The following is a 25,222-nucleotide window of genomic DNA, read 5'->3' as shown; positions in this document are numbered from 1 at the left end:
GGGAATCAGTCTAGAAGGAAATGTTGAAAGTGATGTGATATCTATCCAGGTTCGTTGTTATCCTAATACTATGGGTTACAGTACATTGCACGTATATAAAAGACGCCACTTACAAACTTGCTTGTTATCCGCGAATTTCTGCGGCCACAAAAGTCACATTTTTCAAGAATGATGACATCTACACATGGTAGATTGTCTGACTGTGCTGTTTCGAACCTTTCTTCTGTCATTTCGAAGTTATTCGCAATCGTGAATAATACACAATCGGCTTTTAGCAACGGCTGATGCACAACGGCTGGTAGAGCTCCATGCGGTACTGGATCGTGACGTCACAGCGCGCCGCTTACGTCAGAGGCCGTTTCACTCGCCTTGCGGAAAGGCACTATTAAATATTTTTTTAATGGTAGAAAACAAGGCAACATACCACAATGTAATACGTTTACGTACTATTTCATTGGTGTACTTTTCAAAAAAAATATTTTTGAAAATGATGCATGTTCCCAATTAGAGTAAAAATGTAACATACCCTTGGCTGTATAGTCGAGGATTTTTAAAGTCGCTGGCCTGGAAATGATCTGAACAGATCTTATAATTCTTATACAAGCGTAACGTCCCTTCTTTCTTGTACACTTTATCCAAATCGCTTCTGTGACATTTCAAAACCCACAGATCACACCTACAACAACACATCGGTATTGAAGGTTAACTGCTGCACTGTACAATAAAATATGCGTATTATATTTTAAGCCCGTTAAAACATGGGTCGAGCAGGTCAGAAGATTATGAAGTACTATAAAAATCTCTGTCACTGGAAGAATATATATGCAAACACAATATTACTTACATGTTCTTGTCACGAGGGAACCTGAAGAACGAGCGCGCATTTTTCTCTACTTCGTAATTACTGCAGCCAAACACAGCACATACCTTTCCCCTCATGTTGAGAGGAGATATCAAGGAATGACACACGCTACTATTTAATTATGTCAACTCACTGAAAACGCATAAATAACGCCAAAAACTTCACACAAAAATACACGTGCTCTTATGACAGAATCAGTACCGTTCAGGTCTATCCGCTAGAGTGAGCTCCAGTAGCTGTCCCTCGATATCTCGCTCAGACCGGACCAACGGACCAACTTTTGGATTGGATTGGATCATTCTAGCAATCTAGTAAATGATCGATGTTGTACGGTACAGAACGGACGTGCACTGTTCTGTATACTCTTTGAGTGCGACAACATGGCTCCCATGAATGAAAACATGAGTGAAGTTGAAAAGGAATTATTCGATAAAATTTCAAATAACGATGCTAGTGGAGTTCGGAATCTTCTGTTGCAGAATAAAATTCAGCCAGATATTTGTGATGAGAGTGGAATGACCCCACTTCAACATGCAGCGTACAAAGGGAACAAGGAAATAGTTCAGATGTTATTGGACCAAGCAAGTGACATTTTTCGGAATAGTGGTTATTTTATTGTGTGCAGTATTTTGTAATTATGTGATCACTAAGTGATTGTATGTGTCTGTCACAGGGAGCTGATGTCAATTCTGGAAAGCACGAACATGGTTACACAGCCCTGCATTTTGCCGCATTATCGGGGAATGCTGAGGTTTGCCAGTTATTACTGATGGCAGGGGCCAAAAGTCATGCTACCAACAGTGTGGGAAGAACTGCTGCTCAGATGGCAGCGTTTGTTGGTGATTATCTATCTGTATGTTTCGGGTTTGTGTTACTATAACCTATATCGTGAACATAAATTAATGTCTGTTTGATCGTTACAGGTAACCACGCCTGTGTGGCTGTTATCAACAATCACGTCCCCAAGGCTGATATAGACTATTACACAGTGCCACAGGGCCTGGAGACAGAGCCAAAACTGCCTCCAGCCCTAGCACCGATCCTTCACAAATTTGTCATGCAGGTAACTAAGATGATGACTTCTAAATGCATGCATGTCTTTCGTTCACCTGTCCAGCTCAGCGAGATCTGAACGATAGGCTTTTTTTCCATCCCAGCGAGGTGGGTGTGAAAATGAGACCATTGCTTTTTATATTGTTAGTTGATCAGAGGTATCAAAGTTACGGTGATGTGTAATTGGTTTTCCAGGTTAATGTTCATCCAGTACGGGTAGCGCTTAACCTACAGAAATCACCACCTTTAGCAGAGAACTTGGAGAAGATTCAGAAGGTGCTAGAGCTGATGAGTGAACGTGAAATGAAACGAGGCTTCGAAACTAATGAAGTGATGGCCTTCAAATTCCACTACTTAGCCTTTATAATCGGCGAAATAATACGCTGTAGGAAGAGACAGTTATCAGCCCAACAGGATCGTAAAAAGGACAATGAACAACCTGCAGGTAACTATACGCTATTCCTATTCTCAGTGGAAGTGTAGGTTACTTGGTGGGGGTATTCTACAATTTACTTTTAATATAGGCTTATTACATCTGTTACACAATTCATGTCTTTGTGGTTTGGAAAAGGTTGAATGAAGGTCTCTCATTGTAGCTGCTAGATGTTAGAACTGCAGCGAGCGCATTCATTTTGCCATGGCATGCTGGATCACAATTGTCTTGACAATACTTCGATACTCCACTGTCTTCTGTTGATAGTTCTTAGATCCTCCACCTGCAGCGCTTATCTACATCGGCTTACTTGCAACAAGCGGTTGCCAACTGCACAATCCTAGAACCATGGTTATGGTACAGCTTCTCTTTATTGGTCTGTGGATGTCCTAGGTAGTGACTGAAAAATCATTCGTCTAATACGTCGGGGAGCGTGTACCCATGTAATGGGGTTCTGTTTCGTGTCTTCCATTGGCCCACATTTTAAAGGATATTTTCTTCTGCTATAGTTGGTAACAAAAAAAAATCTAGGTCTTTTTGTTTCTGGGAGCAATGTCACATTGCATGAAATTCACCCGAGAGCAGTGGTAGTAGCCGCAGGAAATGTGGTCCCACCAGTGTGAATAATGATCTTACGTTATAAAAGTAAATGCACTTCTTTTGGCTGGTTGGTGTGTCCGTGGCATTCATGGTGAACAAGAAATAAGAGGTGTTGGTACTTGACTGACTTAATTCCTTAAACTCATGTTGAGAGTATAGGCCCAAAGGTACTGGTAAGATTTCTGTTATTTACCTTTTGCTATTATGTCATTTACACCAGTGGGATCTTATTTTATTTTGCCTCTACCAGTGTTAAACCCTTGTCTTAAGGAACTCCTTTTCAGGGCACATTTGTGACATTCAGGGTGTTGTTTATAAACTATTAGCACTTAAAGGGATATTAATAAACAGAATTTGTGTGAAGTTGGAAATTGTCGTAAGAACAGAAATCCAGTGGTGTTCCCGCTCCTCCATCCAGGCATCCTTTGGCTACCAACTAGTAACAATGTTCCCAGTGTGAGCCATAGGTTGTCCAAGCAGAGGAGTGAAGACAGTGACAATTCCACTCTTGCCCTCACCTTGCTGCTGTCCAGTCCATGGCTGGCCACTTGGACTGCACGTCCCATCAGCGTTGGGAAAGTCTTTCTCAGCTCCTCACCTTGGATATGTCCACGACGTCGCAAAGGAAAATTGGCATGATTTTCCTGGATATTTTCAATCTAGAGTGCTCCAGGTATACAGGAACTCTAAAACACATGAGGTAACGGTTCAGAATATCTCTTCAGCCCAGTGGCTGTAGGGCTGCAAGGGCACTCAGGTTTGTGTGGTCTTTTGATGCTAGCACCTTATTTGCTCTTATGATACCGAATGTTGATGAAACCATTGATTTCTTTATAGCATAATAGGTTAACTTTGGTTAGGTGTCTTTATTGTGCTATGTTTGGTAGTAACATTATCTGTGTTGAATTCTGTAACACCATATTTTATGAATGTCAGCCGATGACAGTGACTGTTGCAGAAAGTATTGAATGATTTTGGATTTATCCTGTAAAAATGTTTTAAGGATGGCAATGAACATCTCTCTTTCGTAAATGTAATACAATATCATAATTCCTGTGTTGATTTCCCAGTTTCAGTAGCTTTAATTTTAAATTAGGACACTTCCACCTAATCAACACTTTTAAAATTAATGTAAAATTTTATTGTTTCATGTTTACAGTAGTACCAGTTTCGGTCTCTTACTAAGACCATCCTCGGCTACAATGAATAATCTTAAAAACTGTGCATCACTACAAATGATATAAATGATAAAAGCTCTGTATTTTAAATTTGCAATCTTAACTTTTTAGGTTTCGTCTTCCTGAGTTAGGAATACCATTTAAATATTCAATTTTTTACACTGTAAAAACTTTTGTTTTTTGTCCTACAACTTTTATGATAAACATGTTAAGAACACGTTAAAATATAGTGTTAAAAAAGTCTTACTCTTCACTCAAACTTACACTCACTTTAATGGTAAATATTTTAAAAAATTCCGCTATCTAATTTAGTCTTCTTGTGAATGTAGCCTCTTGTTTTCAATATAATGTTAGCGGTGAATGAAGTATAAATCTATAACAAACACTTTCTAAAAATATCAAGTATTTGATAGCCAATAAACTCCCTAAATATCTTTGTTTCAATTTAGTTCCGTTAGTTTGAAAGGTGACTGCTGAATGTTGTCGTAGGTGGAAGGTCATTGAGAAAATTCTTTGTTTTTATCATGCGTCAAATGCACCAGCTTGAAACTGGAAAATGAACCACATGTCAATCATTGGTTTCAGAAATAGGTTTGATTTCAAACTGTATTTTTCCTTTCCCATGTTAACCTTCTTACTGGAGAACTACCAGATGTTAATGTGTTCTTCATAAAAGTTTTTACAGTGTAAAAAATTGAACATTTAAATGGTATTCCTTATTCAGGAAAACAAAACCTAAAATGTTAGGATTGTAAATTTATAATACAATGCTTTTATATCGTATCATTTGTAGTGATGCACAGTTTTTAAGGTTATTTATTGTAGCCAAGGGTGGTCTTACAATTAGTAAGAGACCAAAACTGGTACAACTGTAAAAATGGGATAGAATAAAATTTTACATAAAATATTAAAGTGCTGATTAGGTGGAAGTGTCCTAATTTAAAATTAAAGCTACTGAAACATGTAATACAAGGTGACATTTTTATCACTCATGTTCTGTAATTATGTACGTATGCTAAAAATCTATTATGAACAATTACCACCAATGTATAAATGATTCACAACCATTTGATGTTCTAGGTATGGATTTCAGGACCATCAGTTAGCACAAACTTAGTAGAAGGTTTCACAGTCTGGCACTTGGTGTTGACAATACCTTTTCCACTGATTAGAACAAGCTTCTGTATCAGGAAGTAGTCATAAATGGACATAATCAAAGTTCATTTAGAAGACGCGATAATTGGTACAGTAACAACATTGACATTGACATCACACACTCTTCCACTCAGGCATACTATGCATTTTCAGGCTGCCAGCAAATGGCGATATTCTCTGCATGGGCCTAGGCTGCCCAGTAGGAGGAGTGGGGGACGGTGGCAGCTCCACTGTAGCACTCACCTCGTCGCTTGCTTGCTTTCTGCTGCCGCCTGCTCCCTTGCTAGCCACGATAACTATAGTGCTTACCTCAACGGCAGTTCTCTGATCGTATGCCCACTTCATACCCTGGGTGAGCCTGTGTGATATCATGAAGAAAAATTGGCATAATTTTGCTCAGGCGTTGTGCAATTAAGAGTTGTGTTGGCTTCATGTTAAAGTATAATTTTTAATACATGTGTTTTATGTTCATATGTGAGGTCGTCAAAGATAGGTTAGAGATACAACACGGCGTGCCTCGAGCAGCATCAGAATACAACAGACATTGGTGCTATAACCTACTCGACTCATTCTATGCTTGAGAGTGGACAAAAGTAGAATTAGACTTGCATAGGCAAGCAAACAGGGTATGTGATCTCCCAGGACTATTGGTTGTTTAGGATAGGGGTACACACCTAGTATAGGCACTCCAGCATATAACTTTGCAAAGAAATATGTATGAATTTTATTTACATTAAAATCCTTTTAGAAGAGAGATGTGTTCATTACAGATGCCAGGGACCTCCCCAGCCCGCCCAAAAAGGTACATTTACTTTTATAACCTAATGAAAGATTTCACGCGCCATTGGCCATTAGCCAGCCATCTACGAGCACAGCCCTTGGCCGACGTGATGTCATTCCCAGAAGTCCTAACTTATTGCTTTCGTTACCAACCCGTGCAATGTAATATCACAAGAAAAGGCTCTGTTATTAGCTGTAATCTATATTTGCAAATCCAAGCCAAGCTCTGTCATGAGAACAGTGGCCCCTATTGCCACGGTGCATACTGCTTGAGCGGCAAGAAACAAAAGTGATTTAGTGGTTGTAACCTTCTTCCGAATGCTGGATTGGTATAGCTCCTGTGCTTTTCGTTGGACATTTCCGTAACAGTTGGTGACAGCTCGCAACTCGTGAAGATGCTCCTATGGGCAATCCCGCGAACTAAGCATAAAACATAAGAGCATCACCTGCCACTGAGCCTCCGTGTGCAATGAGTGGAGTGCCTACACTAGGCTTATACCATTAACACGTGACTGATTAAAAAGTCAATGAATTTCAGTTGAACGGTTGCATACTACATGTGACAATTTTAAACTGGACGGGTTTCTTATTTTACCTGAACGGGGCAGGTGTATGGCCTGACATAATGCAAGCTCTATTGGTTACAATAGGAAACGTACTTTCATCACAGTTGCCCAAAAGCACCATAGAAAATGATCACATGTTTCAGATTTTTAGTCTCCTTTTAAACAAGCAAGAATATTTCTTGGGGTGGGTTGGTAGGTCCCTGGTAAGCATAAAGGAATGATCTCTTCCTCACTCTTGATTCAAATATAGCTTCACATAATTTTTGTATGCTTTCAATCCTTCCTGAACACGTGAATCTGCAATTGAATCACTACCTTCGTGTTTGACAAATTAAACTTTCATTCTCTGAGAATGATCCCCAATCTGGTGAATGTTTTCCTCTCTGCGGAGCTGAGTGATTGTCTTCCACCCATCACCAAATACTCTAATACCATGTTGGGTATTCAGCCCGAAGGCTGGTTTGATCCTCTGCAGCTCCGCCAAGAGTTCACATAAATAGCCTAGGCGTCACTGAAGAGGCGTACTAGGGAAATGAGGAGTGATGTAGTTTCCCATTGGGCCAGCCATTGCCATTACATATAAGTCTGCCAAGCCCACTGAAATGCAAATGCATGCACCAACCAACCCTATGAGCGATATTTTCACACCATTCATAACAGGGACTGGCTGCATAAGGAACGGTATTACTAGCATCACTCATACCTCCGTCACCTTCATATTGTCAAAGCCAAGGATGAGACTGAGACAGGTCAATGAAAGTAACAAATTTGATATAGCGCATACCAGAAGACATAGTGCACTGTAAACACTACATCTCGCCAGCAAAGGTATACTTGAATACCAGGAAGTAAATAAATCGCTGAAATCGATAGAAGGGGTGAAATTTTTTTTTAGATGGAGTAGAGGCAGTACAGCACTAGAAAGTGTTTCATAAAACTAAAAACACCACAAAAATAATACTGAAAATTTCCACCCTCCACTACAGATGCTCATTACGTAAAGACTGTTGAAAAAACAAATTGTCAAAATGAGGCTGTCATTGTCACAAAATCTAGCCGGTCAGTAGACATGCACTCACTCTATAGTCTTCTGAGGGATGTGAAGTTCCCGTGCCAATCTCACAATCCCTTAGCATCCTTTTCAATCTTTAGCCTGCTCTTCCCAGTTATCAATTTGGAGGGTCTGGCATACCTTGTTGATCTCCTTCCAGGTGCTTCAGGGTCTTCCTGAAGGTCTTTTCCCATTAAGAGATGCCTTGCATAGATCTACTGGTGCTTTGTTATCTTGCATCCTCAGTACATGTCCAGCCCAGTGCAGTCTGTTGGATTCTATCACAGCCATTATAGTGTGTTGTGAAAGGGGGTGTAAATCTCATAATTCAAGCTTTTCTGCGAGCTTTGGAAGATAGGATTGAACCATGGGCCAAATATTTTTCTATAAACTTTATTCTCAAAGACTAACTGTTGCTGCTCTTTCTTGGTTATACTCCATGTCTCGGAACCATACAGAAGTACTGGTTAGATGATTGTATTGCAGATAATCATTTTTGCATTCCTTGTTAAAAACTTGGAGCCTAATAGGGCTTATAGAGTAAAATGCCTTATTTGCATTCTTAATTCTAGCTTGGTGTTTCTGGAAAGAAAAATCTATTAGTTTTGAAGATTTCAATATTACCTAAAACCACCCCCTCCCGTGAATTAGTAGCAGGAAATCTCTTGGTGCCAAAGAAGATAGATCAGGCAGTACTGTGAAGGTGGATGTGATGGTGTGTTTTGTGATTTTTGTTACGTGGTGCATTTAGGTGAGCAGGATCTATCTAGTGTGGCATCATGGCTAGACAACAGATATGTATACAAATGAATGTTTTGTTTGATGTGTAGACCTCCAAAACTGACAAGGAAATGCGTTGAAGGTGAAATTGGACGAATTATTAAGTTTAATAGTCTATGTATGTGCATATCGTCCCTTAAGAAACAATACCGCGTATCTGACAATGCCCTTCCTATCCATTATGTTCCAAAAGACTGGTCACGCCTCCCAGCCACATATGGATATGTAGTCCATGAGAATAGTTTGTTACATTCATTTTCCTAAAAACATTTAAGCTCTTTAGGCTTTTTCAATTGTGAAATTTCCAGCGTTTCGCCCCACTGTAGCAGTGGGCTCATCAGTTGGATTGCTACACCTTTCCAAGACGCTGGCGGCTAGTGCACCATTTTCCTATACCAATTGCAGAACTATTTAAAATAGTTTTTACTAGAGTCTGCCTTGTCAATACACCTTATAATGATAGAAAACTATTTATTTTACCGTACATGTTTCGGGAAAATAATTCATTCCCTTCATCAGTGGTGTCAGTTCAGTATTGACAAGGCAGAATCAAGTAAAAACTATTTTAAATAGTTCTGTAATAGATTCAGACAAGTCAGTACAGGATCAAACATACAGTAATACCTATTATGGTTAAGTTTATCAGCATTTTCCTATACTGTCGTTTAAAGAAAAATGAACCTTACCGTACCGTACGTTGACATGTAGTATTTGCGCACTCCTACAGTAAATTGCATTTAAGGTTCATTTTCCTTTATACATCAGCATAGGAAAATGAGCACAACAAAAATTGCTCTGATGGACTGCATATCCATATATGGCTGAGAGGCGTGACCAGTCTTCAGGCCCCCCTGTCATAAGAGGTCATAAAAGGGGCCCCACGGGCTCTGAACTTTGGAGCGTGGGTTGGCATTGCTTCCACTTGCTTGTGTCAGGCTCGTCACTTTCATCTATCCTATCCGACCTTCCTTGGTGAACACTTGTTCTTTTCTGACCCGGGCGCTATTAGGTTTGCGAAGGCTAGGGAGTCTTTCTTTTTGACGCCCTTCGTGGCCCTTGCCTTTCTTTGGCCGATACCTTAATTTTTCGAAGTGTCGGATCCCTTCTCTTTTTTCTCCCTGGTTAGTGTTATATAGAGGATGGTTGCCTAGTTGTACTTCCTCTTAAAAACAGTAACCACCACCACCAGTCTTACGGAACAATATGCAGTATTGGTTCTTAAGGGACAATATATTTGAGATTAGTGCAACATTTCAAATTTCAGATTTATTATGCACGTTTCCGACTTTTATTATGCATATTTTATAACATATTTTACAAGCAGTGTTCAAGAAAATGTAAAGTAATTAATGCCGTGAACTCTTCGGAGCGAGTAGCCTTGTTTTGAATGGATATTACACCTGTGGTAAGATTTCAAGGAAAAATCGAGGTAACAGAGTGTGCTCCAGAATTCAAGTGCTGTCCTGCCACATCCATGGATGTAGAGAGAGGTTGTTCTCCGCATTAAAGATAATTTTTAACAAGCGCCACAGATGTATACAAGAAAACTTGGAGAAGATTACAGTAGTGTACTTCAAAGCAAATTATGGACAGGAGAAGTGGGGGTGTGCAGTGTAAAGTGAAAGAGGAATGTGTATTTAAGTATGTTTTTTCAAGTTTGTTTCCTTTCATGGTTTTTTACTGCCTTACTAATTATGATTTTTCATGTGTATTGCCTTATTGCAAAAGTAATGAGTCTATGTAACAAGATGCTTGGTTTTATTATTAGAAATGCCAAATTATTTACTCAACCGGAAGTAATTGTTAAGTTGTATATAAGTTTAGTACGAAGTAAGTTAGAGTATTCATCGGTAATCTGGGACCTCCTTTACAAGGACCAAACACATCACATTGAGACTGTACAAAATAAATTTATAAGATATTTGTATAGTAAAACTTATCCATTTGACATTTCAACCCAGTATTTAAGAAATGTGTTCAATTTCACGTCTTTGAAAAACAGGAGAACATTCATTTCGTTACAGATATTGAGGAAAATTTTGAATGGAAAAATTGACTGTCAAGAATTACTTAACCTTCATTCCATTTTGTGTACCCCAAGTAACTTCACGACAGCAAGTACTATTTCACATCCCAAGATCTAGAAGCATTCATCACTCTAATTCCACCACTAGTTAAAATATTGTATGTTCAGTCTTCAGCCCTAAGGCTGGTTGGATCCTCAACAGCTCTGCCATCAGCTGTCATAGATGGCCTAGGCATCACTGAAGAGGCGTACTAGGGAAATGAGGAGTGAGGTAGTTTCCCGTTGCTTTCCTCACTGAGCCAGAAGTTGCTATTACATATCAGTCTGCCAAGCCCACTGAAATGCATGCACCAACCAACCCTATGAGCAACATTTTCACACCATTCATAGCAGGGACTGGCTGCACAAGGAATGGCAGTCACTTTCATATTGTCAAAGCCAAGGATAAGACAGAGACAGATCAATGAAAGTAACAAAATTGCTCTAGCCTATACCAGAAGACATAGTGCACTGTAAACACTAGGTCCTGCCAGCAAAGGCATAGTTATCGGTTTATAATTCAATTAGCGCACAAGTTGATTTACTTGCTGGCGCTAGGTTGTTCAATAAGCAAATAAAGGCTATTTTTACTAAATCTTAATCATTATTAAATTCCTTTTTGCTGAAATGCTAGGTACCTATAAGATTTTGTGTTCTTTTTTCTAACTTGTTCAGTAATTTTCTATGGCTGATATATAGCCTATATTGTTATGTTTTTCATTTGCAGTAATATATTTTAAATTGTGTTCTACTTATTAGTTTTCTTCTTCTTGCTATTATTGTTACTGTTGTTATTAATTTTTTGTTTGATGTATTTAATGTTTAAATTCCATGTGTCATGAAGGAGCGTAATTGGGCTTAGACTGTGTACCTTCGTATTCAATTAAATAAATTAATTAACACACTGTGTCTTTCCTTGTAGACGCGTGCATGTTTTAACAGTTAAAACTGATAGATTGATACATCTGACAAACTATGCACGGTTTGTTTGTACTGGTGGAACAGCCGCAGCTCTAAGTAGTGTCCTTTATTTTGTTTTTCATTCAGTTATTTATTCATGATCATGATTTTATGTATTGGTGTGGGTGAATCGCGTGAGTCTAGTAAAGGAATCTTAATTTCATAAGAATGTTTAATAGCATGGAAATAATTGCATATTTCACCACTTTTTGCAGCATAGTTGTATGCTTATATTGGTGATTTATGCAGCATAGAAATCCGATGTCTAGTCATGACACGGTGATATTCCTCCATACCCAGTTAGTGCTCTTTGCTTTTGATACATTGGCAACCGTGTTAAACCATCAGCCATCAGTGTACCATGCGGAGAACAGCGTAATGAGGAGAGATGGCATGGTGTCAGTGCTGTTAAGCCAACTACAAATGAAGCACTCGGTAAAACAAAAGAAAGTTCTTTTAAAGCTGTATAGAAACTGACAAAATCCACACACACAAAAAATCCCCCCACACACAGGTCCATAAGATAGCAACTGATGGAAAACCTAACCATCAAAATTAGCATTCTGTTTCATAGAATCTAGCCAAGTCTAGTGACAAAAAGTTAGAAAATTAATAATTACTACCAAACTTGTGCATATACACTTCAGTGTTTCCGTTAATTACGTTCTCCGGTGAGCTTAACAGGGGTAAATATGTTAGTGCTAAGAAGATACAATACTGTAAGATAAGATTGATAGTATGATTTTGGGACATGATTGCTGTGTTTCAGTTTGTCATGTACTCTGCTTTTGAGTGAACAGGACCTAACCAGTCAGTCAGGTTGTCACTAACAGAAACCCAATCAGTAATTTTGGCTCTCATAGTAATAGGTAAGGTTCAGAAGTTTCTGAATGAAAGTAGCACAAATATGCAAGCACATATATCCTAAGAAATTGCTAAATATGACCTAAAATAGGTAAAATGGTACGTTTTAGTGGTAGGTGGTCAGTATTAGAGTATTACTAACAAAGTTCTTCTGTACCACCAAAGTGATTTGTGGTATTTAGTCATGCAAACTGACAGAGCTATAATATGTTAAAACTTTCAACGTTCATTCAGTATCATAGACTTGAAGTGCAGTTCTCGCTTACTTTTCCTAAAAAAGAATAAAAAACAAAGTATTTGCATGCATTAGTTAGAAGAGAAGAACAGGATGAGTTCATACATAAAATACCTATTACCGGTAATCTTCTTCCCTGCCAGCATCTTGTACATTCTCAGATTGTTGAAAAGAAATCTCCTTTGAAAGTTGCTCCGTATTTTCTCATACTTTCCTTTCTATGTCACAAGGGTGTTTTTTAACATAGTCATTTCACTTCTATGTAACTATGGGTTGTTTTCATCTAAGCTAGGTCCACCACCCCCTAAAATGGCACTATTGTTCTGTAACCGTACAACAGGGTTACAGATTCCATTCAGTATTTATTATTATTATTATTATTATTATTATTATTATTATTATTATTATTATTAACCTGATTCATTAGATTTTATATATTCTGTTTCTCATCATTTAGACTGTAATAATTAGGTATCATGTATATTATTGTATTTAATCATAGGTTAAGTGAAATTTGTTTGTAATTATTCTGTATTGTAGTAAGTGAGATTTGTTGGTTTCATATTGTCATGCTGTGGCTTGTAACTCTGGCTAGATGAGCTGGCATAGTATTTTGCAATCGAGGCTATGTTTAACTGTGCAAGTAGATTTCCCGGTGACGCATTCAGCATAGTCATTCTCAATCCGCTTGGGTACGCTTAGACGACACATGACTGATGACATCAGTGCGTGAGCACGTGATTGCGACCAAGTGTCAGTATTCGCCAGCTACTGTATGTGGAAGTGGAAGGGATGAACAGTGAGTAGGGAGATGAGTCGTCATCGCGAGGTTATATAAGTTGATGCAACAGTGGGGAGAGGTATTCAGTTCATATTATTCAGATCATATCGTTCAGTTCATATCGTTCAGATCATATGTAACAGTCAGATGTATCAAATGGAAGAAGTGGTCTTAGTGTGATGGTCAGAGCTAAGAGTTGTGTTTTCAAGAGGTCTGGTAATAATCGAGGAGGTCTACAAGTGGTGGTTGTATCCGAGCAGAGACGGGTACTATGCTGATAAAGAAACATCATCTTCTTGTGAGGATGGACTTCACAAGATGTTTCAATAATATTTTCCAATTTCTTATAATATATTGAGTGGACGTAATTACATTGGAGCTCCCTACACACGTACATGGTATGTAGGCCAACTCCTTGTTATATAAGAAGATAACAGCAGACGGCTCCCGACTTCAGCTCAGAGGTTTTCCCAAGAATTTCAAGTTCAACAGGGGTGTATGCCGACATCAGGTAATTAAAGCATCAGACATGTTATGCATTCATAACATGAAGAAGAATGTAATCAGCGGCGATATCACATCTCACTTCAAGTTCATGCCAATAGCTTTTTTGTTTAGATTAAATTTTCCTTTTATTAGTACCGCAAATCTCACGATATATTTCTTTTGTGAAATTAAAAGACGTCAATGATTGTTCATTGTGACGTAAATTATAGTCATAAACTCAGTTTTATTTTAATTATAATAAGTGATTCCAGTTCCATGTACAATCCTCAATTGTGGAAATGCAACAGTAATTTAATATTTTCCTGATCCATATCCCTGTATATTGCCAGATATGTGAGTTTATCACCTCACGCCTTGAGATAATTGATATAAGAGGTATGCTCTACCAAATTTTGTTGTTTTTCTTAAAAAAAGCAACTGGCGCTCAAACAAATGTTATTTATATTGTGTGGAAGATATGAAGGTATAAGAGTAGTGGTTGGAGTAGCCACAGTGCATATTGTTGCAAATTCTTCATTTGCACTCGGTACCTTCTTAATCTGAATTGACACACTACCCCTTGCTTATTCTACTTTGGAAACATTAGCTTTTGCTATTCCCAATCTCTTACATAACTCTGAACCAGCAGTTTCTAGACAAGAGGGTGTTTTTGACAGATCTCTATAATTTGAAGTAATATGTGGTAATTTTTCTGATACCATTGGGAAACAGTTTCTGTGAATTTTTATTAACAAAGCTTCACTACTGTCAAAAGCATGAACAATTTATAGCACAGTTTTGTAGTGTTCTCAGTAGCACTCCACTGTCTTAAGCCACGTCCCCCGTCAGGTGAGCACTGGCTGAAGCGGAAGAGGAAGCGAAGACGCATGATCTTTGAATTTAATCACACTTGAAGTCTTGACAAATAATTTCTTAATATTTGATAATAAGCAGTCAACATCAGGAAAATTCTGCTGTATTTCCTCAGCAACCCTGTATAATTCTTGAGCAAGGCACTTGATGGGCCATTTTTGTACCGAATACCTTATGTCCCCTTGCTGCCTTCAGAATAAGATTTGTTCTCACATAACTTCAACATCCCTCAATAGCTTCATGGCATTGTCGGACAGTCCTGTATTTGTGAAATGATTTGCAGTATCTAGAACCTCTTGATGATGTAAAATTAAATTGTCTTTATGATCCCCGAGAAATATGCAACATTTGCAATGTGCCTCTCTCAAACCTCCTTCGTCTCATCAATAGATACCCAGATGCTATTGTTGCGCACACTAATTCTAATTTTCTGAAGCTTGTCTTCTTGGCAAATACATTTTTTGCAATGTCGCCTTGTCTGGGATAGACTCCATTGTGTATGAAGTTAAGAATTTTCAGAAGTGTTCTTGGTTCACTTTTTTGAACAGAATATAGGCGGATACCAACATTTTGCACAGGTCTTTTGAGAAATTGGGAAGTTTGAAAGACAAAGATTTTGCTGTATCAACTCTGTTGAGAAGACTTTCTAGATTCAAACAGCTTTTTTGCTTAGCCATAAAGTAGTGCTGTTTGCACATTAAATCACTTAACTGCCACTACATTAACTACACAAGATTTACAGAAATGAATTGTTCCATCAGTACTATCTATCTTTTCACCAAACTTTTTCACAGTTTAATACTACAAATTTGATGATGGTGAAAGTGGAAGGGGGTTGTAACTGGACCCATTAAGGGCGAACTGCCGGGCTGATTGGCTCAGACGGTTAAGGCGCTGGCCTTCTGACCCCAACTTGGCAGGTTTGATCCTGGCTCAGTCCGGTGGTATTTGAAGGTGCTCAAATATGACAGCCTCGTGTCGGTAGATTTACTGGCACGTAAAAGAACTCCTGCGGGACTAAATTCTGGCACCTCAGCGTCTCCGAAGACCGTAAAAGTAGTTAGTGGGACGTAAAGCAAATAACCTTATTTATTAAGGGCGAACTGGGCGAGAGATAACTCAGAATTTCCTTGTTCGCTAATTGCTTCCGAGTTTAAAATATCTGCTGGAGTGACTATCTTACTTAGAGACATCAATATACAGTAGCTGCTTTTTTCTTGGGATCAGGTCTTCTAAACCTGCTACCTGTCTGTTCCAGAAAAAGAAAGAAAAATATATCTACTACTGTACAGTGGTTAGGAATTCAGTGTTTGAAACTCAATGCAGATAACACGTACCTTGTAAAAAATGACTCCTCAATTTAAACAAAAATACTCAAAACATAACCAAATATGACCTAGTAAAGCAAGCAAAATATGAAATTAAAAATGGCAATTTTGGGTAAAATTAGCTTAGGGATGAAATGTGACTTCTCCTTAATATCCAGAAATGAGTTTACTTGCTTCTGCAAAAGTATTAGTTCCGTTAACCTGTTACTGTACCAACATCAAATTACACTTTTCAGGATTTCTTTGAAAAACAAGTCTACCCTCCTGTGACCTGGACTTTGGATTTTTGCAAGATTTAACTTAAACTAGGTTCAGGGGTTGAGGAAAGAGTTAAATAACACAGAATACACCTTTTAAAAAAATATTTACTAACTTGCTCAAATACACTTCAGGACTAAAGCCATACATACCTATACATAGAAAATCAATGGCAGACTTAGATATTCATTACACTTATTTGGTTTAACATTCAGGTTTTCAGTGTGTTATTTCACAGTTCACCGGGCGAGTTGGTCGTGCGGTTAGGGGCGCGCAGGTGTGATCTTGCATCCGGGAGATAGTGGGTTCGAATCCCACTGTCGGCAGCCCTGAAGATGGTTTTCCGTGGTTTCCCATTTTCACACCAGGCAGATGCTGGGGCTGTACCTTAATTAAGGCCACAACCGCTTCCTTCCGATTCCTAGGCATTTCCTGTCCCACCGTCGCCATAAGACCTATCTGTGTCGGTGCGACGTAAAAAAAAAAAATTTTCACTGTTCTGCTGGCTGGTATATAAACCACCTAAGTAACTAATTAAAATTATTACATGTCAATTAATTAATAATTTAATATTGATTCAAAATTTGTCAACATTTTCTTTGGTACACAAGTTTTTTCAGAGTGTATTTTTCACTCTCAGAATGTTTTACTTGTGAAATCTGTATAGCAATTCTGTTCTGTATTTAGACAGAGAAATACACTGCACTCTACACATTTGGCATGGCACAATTTCTTGCAGCTTGGAAGTCTACACTTCTGAAAACTTTTCAGTTTTTGGATTTTGGGTAAATGAAGTGCACCTCTCTTACGTTTGTACTCTGGTGGAACAAGAATGACTGTTAGTCTCTGCCTTTTTGATGACGTTTCAACTGTTGAATTTTCATTGTTACTGCTACTTTTGTTTCCTACGTGACTACCTTCAAGGATCAGTTTTTCTCCCAAGCGCATTTTGAATGCATACAACTGTTTTATTGATTTATTTGGTACATTCCTTTCCTGAAGATCATTTCAGTATTGCAACCAAGCTTTGCTTACAGCCATATCCGTAAAATGCAGCATTGCGCGTATTGTCCACTTATTATTTTGTGTGTGAATTGGGCAATACGAGTTCATTCGGTCGGGTAAGTTAATTCATGTCATATTGGTATTATAATCACCAGCAATAGCAGGTCTTTCTACCTCTATAAATTTTCCTTCCCGTTTTTGACCATCTCTTAAAAGTGTTTGAAGAATCAACAGCGAAGTGATTTGACAAAAGAATAAACACTTTCGTTGTCCATCCACTTCGTGACTGCCAGTTTCTGGTCAGCTCTAATGAGGGTATCACTTGATCCTCTCCCTTCTTTAGCCAGTTCTTTGTCAGGTTTTAGCCTAACCAACTTAGGAATTCTATTTTTCATCACTGTATCAGTCGACCTGAAGCCACGTTCAAGGAGTTGGTCGGCTAGTTTTGGAGATGTGAAGTATCGATTATGATAAATCAAGTGTTTGGGATGCAAATTTTGAACAAGTGTTAAAACAGCTGCCTCGCCAAGACCACAGGACTTCAGCTCATCAGAAAATGTTGTTTGACCCTGGTAATACAAAAAATCGCATACTATGCCGTTTGGACTCACCAAGACAAATACCTTTAATCCTGTTGGATTTGGTTTTCCCTTCTCATTCTGCTTGAAACTGCAGTGTCCTTTGAAGGGCACAGTCATCTCATCGACTGTCAAATTCTTTGAACAGGGCTGCTGCAAACACCCTTGTCTAACACATTCAAGTAGTGGACGGACTTTCCACAGCCTATCAGTATCCCTGACATCTTAAGATATTTTGTTCCTGAAAACAACTTTCAGCGAAGACCTGATTTTGAAATATCTCTTGAATTGCATTACAAACGACGAGTATCCTGTATTGACATTGCCAGTACATACGTATCCTGGGATGTTCAGGCAAGCCATTTCCATCTATATCCCAAGCCTTGATTTCACCAGCTGATGTAGATATTGATTTACTGTTCACAAAAATGGATGTTTAGTTAGTTTTATCAGCTAGCAGTTGGAATAGAGGTTCATCAATGTATTGAAAAAGGTATTTAAGTTCATCCCAATCTTCAGTATCTACCGTGTCATTGACGCAAGTGTGATAAACTGATATAACTTGAAAACAATATTCTTTCACCCATGGGTAAATACAGCATGTATCGAGCTTGAATTATTGTTATTTTATGATTATGATTATTATTATGACTTGTAATGTATGGCTATGAAGTGTTAATATCCATTTAGTAGTATTATTACTTGCGTCGTATGTACTGACAATACGATCGGATTATTTGTGAGGTTATGTCATGAAACATGTGATGTACATATATATAAGTTAGTTTAAGAACCTGTAATTAATAGTATATAATTTATTTACCTCTATATTTACCTCTATATATGATTTGTAATCCACTACAATATTGTGAAACACAGTGTAACATCCAGAATGGCACTAGGTAGACGAGAAATATGGAGAATATTCTTTACGTTACATCTAGGCTGTAAGCACTCTAGAATTTAAGAGAAGGTCTGTTTTGGCATATCTGTCTAGAAGCCTGGCCAGGCACATATATAAGGAGGTGGTCTTGACGGTGGAGATGAGTTATTGCTTAGTTGGAGTTATGGTTTAACAGGAGTATACTTGTGACCTCGTGTTGTGTTTGCGCAGACATGCTTGTGAGCAGTCAGCAGTCACTTGTTTTAAGGTTGCAGTCTCCACGTGATGTGCTTACTGATAGGCATTTGTTAAAAATTGTGGTGTTGATGTTTCCGATGTGAATGTTTTGTTTGTGACAACAGTTAGTTAGGTTATATGCGTGTTTAATGTGTAATGCGTAGATAAATAGTTCCAAATAAATAAGTGTACCAACTGATAGTATTTTGTGTGCATCTTTTTGGCTACATCATTGTATGGAACAATTGTGAGAGGGGCCGGTGGGTGAAATGCTCTGCGACGCCAAGTCTTTGTACTACTATTGGTTGAGGTTGAATCTGACACTCCATGAGGATCTTCATCCTTGAAAAAGAAAAACAATTTTACTAAGCTTTTAAATGTTAGCTTCAAGGAGCAAAACGTGTCGGTCAACGCGTCAGTTATGTATAATTCAATCTATCAAGAAACCAACATACTTCTTCAGCAGAATTCTCAATAGATTCGCAATGAGCAGCTGGTCGTGGTGTAAAAGGCAAATTTGTGGTATTGCTCAGTTCCTCATCATCAAAGTCAGATAAGTCAATATCTGAACTATCAAGGCAAGTTTCTCAGCTATGGCATGTTCATCTGGTAATTCAAAAATTACAAAGTTCGTAGAAATATGTCCATGATGTACCAAAACATGCATTAAAGGCAATCATTGCATAGTTAGTGCTTAAAAAGTATTATTCCATCATTAGGGTTGTCATTGTTGTATGTTATTATCAATAAAAATTCTTTCACATGAGTTGTCTTGGTTAAGACCTGGGGTATAGTATATTATACCCGCAATTGTATATAACTGTCATATATCATTCTAAGGAAATTGGGGTCTTAAACATAGTCGATATTATTCACTAACATGTGTTCTTTACAAGTCTATTAAACTCTTTGTTAAGAAAAGCATATATCTTTATTTACCTGTTAAACAATCAGGACCTCTCGAAGAAATAGATGCACTGGATTCCGCCATTTTACACCCGACGTCCTGTAGTGAGCATATCCTAATTTTTTCTGCACTGATAGTTCTCACTAGCTCTCACAGATGTCATCATTTGCTAGAAATGCAGACAGCGATAATAGAAGAGGCCACATCATGCCTCAAACCTAAGGTATAGTATACTATACCGGGGATCTCAGGAGGCTACTATGTAGCCTTTTATTAGTTTCTCAGAGATTGCTTCATGTACACAAATTGGTCTAAATAAATATATCATGATCATTATTAATTGAAGTAAAAAAAAAATGTATTTATGCCATCGTTTGCACTGGATCCCAGTCAGATTCAAATGGAACTAATCTGTACGTTGTCTTACTTGTTTGTTTGTGTGTGCACTAGAAACCTTACACCCCGGGAAAAAACACTTTGATGACCATCTTTCGAATGATTGGGAGAGCTGATTGTTTGTGGTATCTCTGTGAATGGGTTCACCTTAATGGTAGAGATGGCAGCTCTCTCATAGAAAGATGTACGAAACTCAACGCAACCTACCAGCTGTCACAAAACCGATACAAGTGCATTTTGAAGAATGCAAGGTCTGTCACTACACAACTGTAGTCAGACCCCATTTCCTATTATGGAGGAGAGAATCTGGTAATAGATGGAAGGAGGTACCATGAACAATCTGGAAGAAGTTGATATACGTATCCTCAGGAAAATTCATGGACCCAGAGTACCCTCAGACAGAACCTAGTAACTAAAAGCAAACTCTGAACTATACGAACAGTTGGAAATGGCCAATACCTTACATGTGATGTAGGCAGGTGAAGTTATGCTGGCACCTTTCATGAATGGACACCAGTAGGCTTTCCAAGAAAATCTTCTCACTGATTAAATGCTATAAGACTGGAAGTCAAAGTCCAGAAAGACCTGGATTCCCCTAGGGTTTCTGACCGTGATGTTATAGACTGCTCCAAATACTATGATCTCGCAAGAGTACTGAGTCCGAGAACCCACTTTCTCAGGAGGGAAAGGAAAAAATTTTAGCGAGGTTCAAGAGATATTGGGATTGAAAGCAAACCTTAAAATAGAACTAGTCATAAGTGCTTCCTAGTGGGCTTGAATCAACAATAAAGTAAAAATAGATACATCTTGTCTGATTTTCAATCTTCATCATGTAGGAAGAAAGCCAGATAAACATAGGAAAGAGTTGAAAACAGCAAGATAAAGATGAATACAGGTAGTGAAAGACAAGAAACGCAAAGGGAGCAAAGGAACTCAGTGGGTTGATACAAGTAATAAATGGAAGATCAAGTCATATAGAGAGATATGTCGTGATTCAACACTTGTTTGTTCCTTTCCAATACTTTAAAAGGAAGATCATCAATGTTAGGTGAGACAGCTGTCTGGAGACACATAAAAAGGAAGATCAGTCAGTATTGCAGCCAACACTCAGTGACGAAGGTGGGAAGCAGAAACAAGCTTGTTGGGACCTAAGAAGAAATCTATGATAAGGCAGAAGTATATTGAGATGTGGAGATTGTCCTTGTCTTACTGTGTTTTCAGGTTTGTCTTTTTCTACTCTTTCTGTTGTTCCCTCTTTTCGCACTGATCTGTCATTGTATTTATCCTTTGTACAACTCCTATGAGTGGAACAGGCCGTGTCAATCCTGCGTGAAAGAGTTCTAGTGTATATTGTGCAATTCAAGTGGTGTATCACCTCTTTATTACCCCTGTTGTTGCCTGGAACTTTGCCCAACCATAATTTATCATATTGATGACATCTTTACTGTCTTTTGAACACAGAAAGGTGTACCTCCACCCTTTGTATTACAGTCTTAAATAAAAAGAGGTTTACTTACTCTTCCGACAGGTGCAGAGGAGAGGCGGTCCGATCCAACGGAACTGTTTGCGAGGAAGATGCTGAAGACTGGACGAGGAGAGAACGCAACCCCAGAATTCCAAGAGAGTTTCCTACGGGAGTGCGTCAGGGAGTTCCCTTACCGAGAATGCACCATCTTCCGGCAGATGGTGACCAGTCTAGCGCAGCCCGACTCTCCGTCTGCTTTGAGCATCATCACTGCAGCCATCAATGGTCAGCGAGGGTTCCTAGACACGGCGCCGACGTGCTGGACGTGCGGGGAGGAGAAGCCGACCAAGAAATGCTCCAAGTGTAAGGCAGTACAGTACTGTGATCGTGAATGTCAGAGGTTGCACTGGTTCATGCATAAGAAAGCTTGCGCTCGGTTAGCACAGACCTCGTCCCTGAACTCGGACATGAAAAACCTCCAAGTGTAGTTTATTAACTAACTTGCGATTTGAGAACTTAATGAATTTCTAGATTGTGTGTTACCTGAACAGTACCGTGTTTGTACTTACTGGCAGACACTAAATGCCGTTCACTCATATTTGTTTAGTTCACGGTTATAACCAGGTGTAATAACTTGAATAAATGACCTAATCAGATGCATAGAAATTGTTGTTTTCTACTTCAGAAGTTGCACAGATAACGAGAGTGGTGTACAGCATCCTGCATGTTCATTTAATAACATTAGGCCCCAGGGGCTCTGAACTTTGGAGCGTGGGTTGGCGACCACGGGCCCCCTAGCTGAGTCCTGGCATTGCTTCCACTTACTTGTGCCAGGCTCCTCACTTTTATCTATCCTATCCGTCCTCTCTTGGTCAACTCTTGTTCTTTTCCGACTCCGACGCTATTAGGTTTGCGAGGGCTAGGGAGTCTTTCATTTTCACGCCCTTCGTGGCCCTTGTCTTTCTTTGGCCGACATCTTCATTTTTCGAAGTGTCGGATCCCTTCCAATTTTCCCTCTGATTAGTGTTAGATAGAGGATGGTTGCCTAGTTGTACTTCCTCTTAAAACAATAATCACCACCACCACCTTAATAACATTACCGTGTTATTTGTTTTATGTCCCACTAACTACGTTTAGGGCTTTCCAGTCTGTGTGATTCGTTCAGAGGTTTCTTGCAAGGGTCTTGTATGAAAACCATTATCAAATCCTCCTCCTTTAACAGAAGGTTGACTACCATCACAGAGTAATTGTCTTCCATATCTAAGTTGCTGTATCATAGATGTTGAACCACTGTTGAAGATTTTGTGTCCAGGATAATCTCTTCCCATGTCGACCTTTGATTTTATGATTAGGGTGTACGTCATTTCTGAAGATGTGATCAAAATAGGCCGCTCTCTTGCATTTTGCAAGTGGTAATAGTAACACTTCACATGATTTCCTGGCATGAGAGAGTACCTCCTCGTTGGCGACGTGGTCTACCCATGAAAGTTCTATGACACGTCCACGTTTCAAACGATTGCAATCAGCTTTTTGTCAAAACCTTTGTTGTCCATCTTTCAGCACCATATAGCAACCATTCACGACACTTCGAGTTGCAAATCGAAGGCCACAGTTGTACGCAGGAAGCTTTAATTTCAGAAACACACTTCTTTTGCAATGACCATGCTTGTGTTAGCCAGCATCTGACATTCTTGAAACACTTTCAGTTGTGTTTTCGAGCAGGTTAATAAGCTACCACAAGAGATAAATTTAATTTTCCACACAAGCCGGCTGGACAAAAGAGAGAAAACAAGACGGAGAAAATATTTCACATACCCTGAATATATGGACCGCATGATTTGTCTGGCTACACAAGCAGTATATTGGGAAATTCCACTTAGGAAAAACAAGCCCTGTTCAACCAGACACAAATGCATACCTGCCAACCGTTCCGATTTACCCGGAAACTTTCCGTTTTTTAGCTCGTCTTCCGATTTATTTTTAATTCTTCCTATTTTTGACCAGTATAACCCAGTACAGCCAATAATCTTCCCCTAGTATAAAGGATAAATTCTTATATGCTTGCGTAATTTACCCAACATCATTTTCAAGCGTTTTTATTTGATGCTTTATTTCGCGAGTTTATCGTCCGTCGCCTTCGTGTATCATGTTTCTTGCTTGCTACAACAGCATGTGTGCTTTTCGGCTGGGGATTCGGGACGGCAATCGTCCTACAAGCAAGGGAGACTAGTGCGCACTAGCGACTCGGTTAATCGGGACTAAAGAATGAGTTTCTTATTGTGTGGTTCGTGCACTAATAACATTGTTTCTGTGCATAATTTCGTTGGAGTTGTAGGCCACGTGTTTTTTTCCTAGCAGTTCTGTGCTTTTGCCCGTGTCAAAATTGTATTATGAGATGTACCGATCTGTTTTGCGTGTAGTAGTTTTGCACATTTGTTTGTTTATTCTTACTTCATAATTTTAATGTTTTAATGAGTTCAATGTATTTCAGGGAGTTGTGTCGGTGACAGTTTCTGGTATTTTCTCTTCATGTTATGGCCAAAAAACATAAACATTATCTCCAAGTGTTCAGTGATGCCTATAAAGTTAAATTTCCATTCATTTTACATTCTAACAAAGTAAACTGTTATGTGAATCACCTCGGAAGATAAATTTTATTTCGAGTTATCGAAATTTCGAGATATAGAGAATATCGTCATGAAGCATGTATGGCACATAATTGAATCATATGTATCTACGGACTTTTACTGAATACATTATGTTTAACGGTACTTAAAAATATACAAAGAAACTCTTATTTTATGGCATCAATTCGATTGTAACGCTTATTATAGTAACTTTTTAGAAGACGGTATACAGTACGTACCGTAGTGAAACAAGAAACATAGCTCCGTTAACACCTTAGTCTCTTCTGTTTGTTTCTCCCTTTACGTTGTAACTTCTCGTCAATACCACCACGCACGAAGCTTGTCATCCGCAACTTCTGGGGCTGCTTTCGTGCGTGATCTGTAATTAATTGACATCCGAGAAACAGCGAGGTTTTGCCGATCACTAGAAGTTCAAGTTTTTCGGTCCCCGTCATATTAGTTTCCAGCTTCACTGTAACCCTTTCTTTACTTGTTAGCTGTTCCTCACAAACCACAAATGCCGTATTGCACAGTTAATGTTGCACAAAATTTGAGTTAGAGTATTTTTTGCTTCAAGGTTGGAAATGTTTGCTTCAAGAAATCAAGAAATTCTTGTAACCGAATTTCGAGAGTAGAGAAATAAATACACATGAAAAATAGGACAAACGGCCGGAAAATTTAAGTTACTTCGAGATACTGAAAATTTGATTAATGGAGGTTCGACTGTATTATTCGTATGTATGTGTCATAAATGAGAATGATTAGGTACATTTTCTTGTAAACATTTTTTTGTTTTTTAATTTAAGCTTTTAAATT

At 38.6% G+C, this 25,222-nt stretch overlaps 1 protein-coding gene across 2 annotated transcripts; it reads left to right on the top strand.

Moving 5' to 3' along the window:
* Nucleotides 1-1,183: 1,183 nt before the first annotated feature.
* LOC136882381 (ankyrin repeat and MYND domain-containing protein 2) lies at nucleotides 1,184-22,445 on the top strand. 2 transcript variants are annotated; one of them, XM_067155008.2, is made up of 5 exons: nucleotides 1,184-1,447; nucleotides 1,540-1,701; nucleotides 1,786-1,925; nucleotides 2,111-2,360; nucleotides 21,843-22,445. In XM_067155008.2, the coding sequence occupies exons 1-5, from the start codon at nucleotides 1,243-1,245 to the stop codon at nucleotides 22,265-22,267; spliced, it is 1,182 nt and encodes a 393-aa protein (XP_067011109.2). In that variant the 5' UTR covers nucleotides 1,184-1,242; the 3' UTR covers nucleotides 22,268-22,445. The 2 variants fall into 2 exon arrangements, with proteins under 2 accessions (XP_067011109.2, XP_067011108.2); XM_067155007.2 differs by having other exon boundaries at nucleotides 1,186-1,443; nucleotides 1,536-1,701.
* Nucleotides 22,446-25,222: the final 2,777 nt, after the last annotated feature.

This window comes from Anabrus simplex, chromosome 10 (assembly GCF_040414725.1).
Source record: "Anabrus simplex isolate iqAnaSimp1 chromosome 10, ASM4041472v1, whole genome shotgun sequence".
Classification (NCBI taxonomy): Eukaryota; Metazoa; Arthropoda; class Insecta; order Orthoptera; family Tettigoniidae; genus Anabrus; species Anabrus simplex.
The sequence above is the reverse complement of the archived record's forward strand: the minus strand, read 5'-3'. Positions and strand labels throughout refer to the sequence as shown.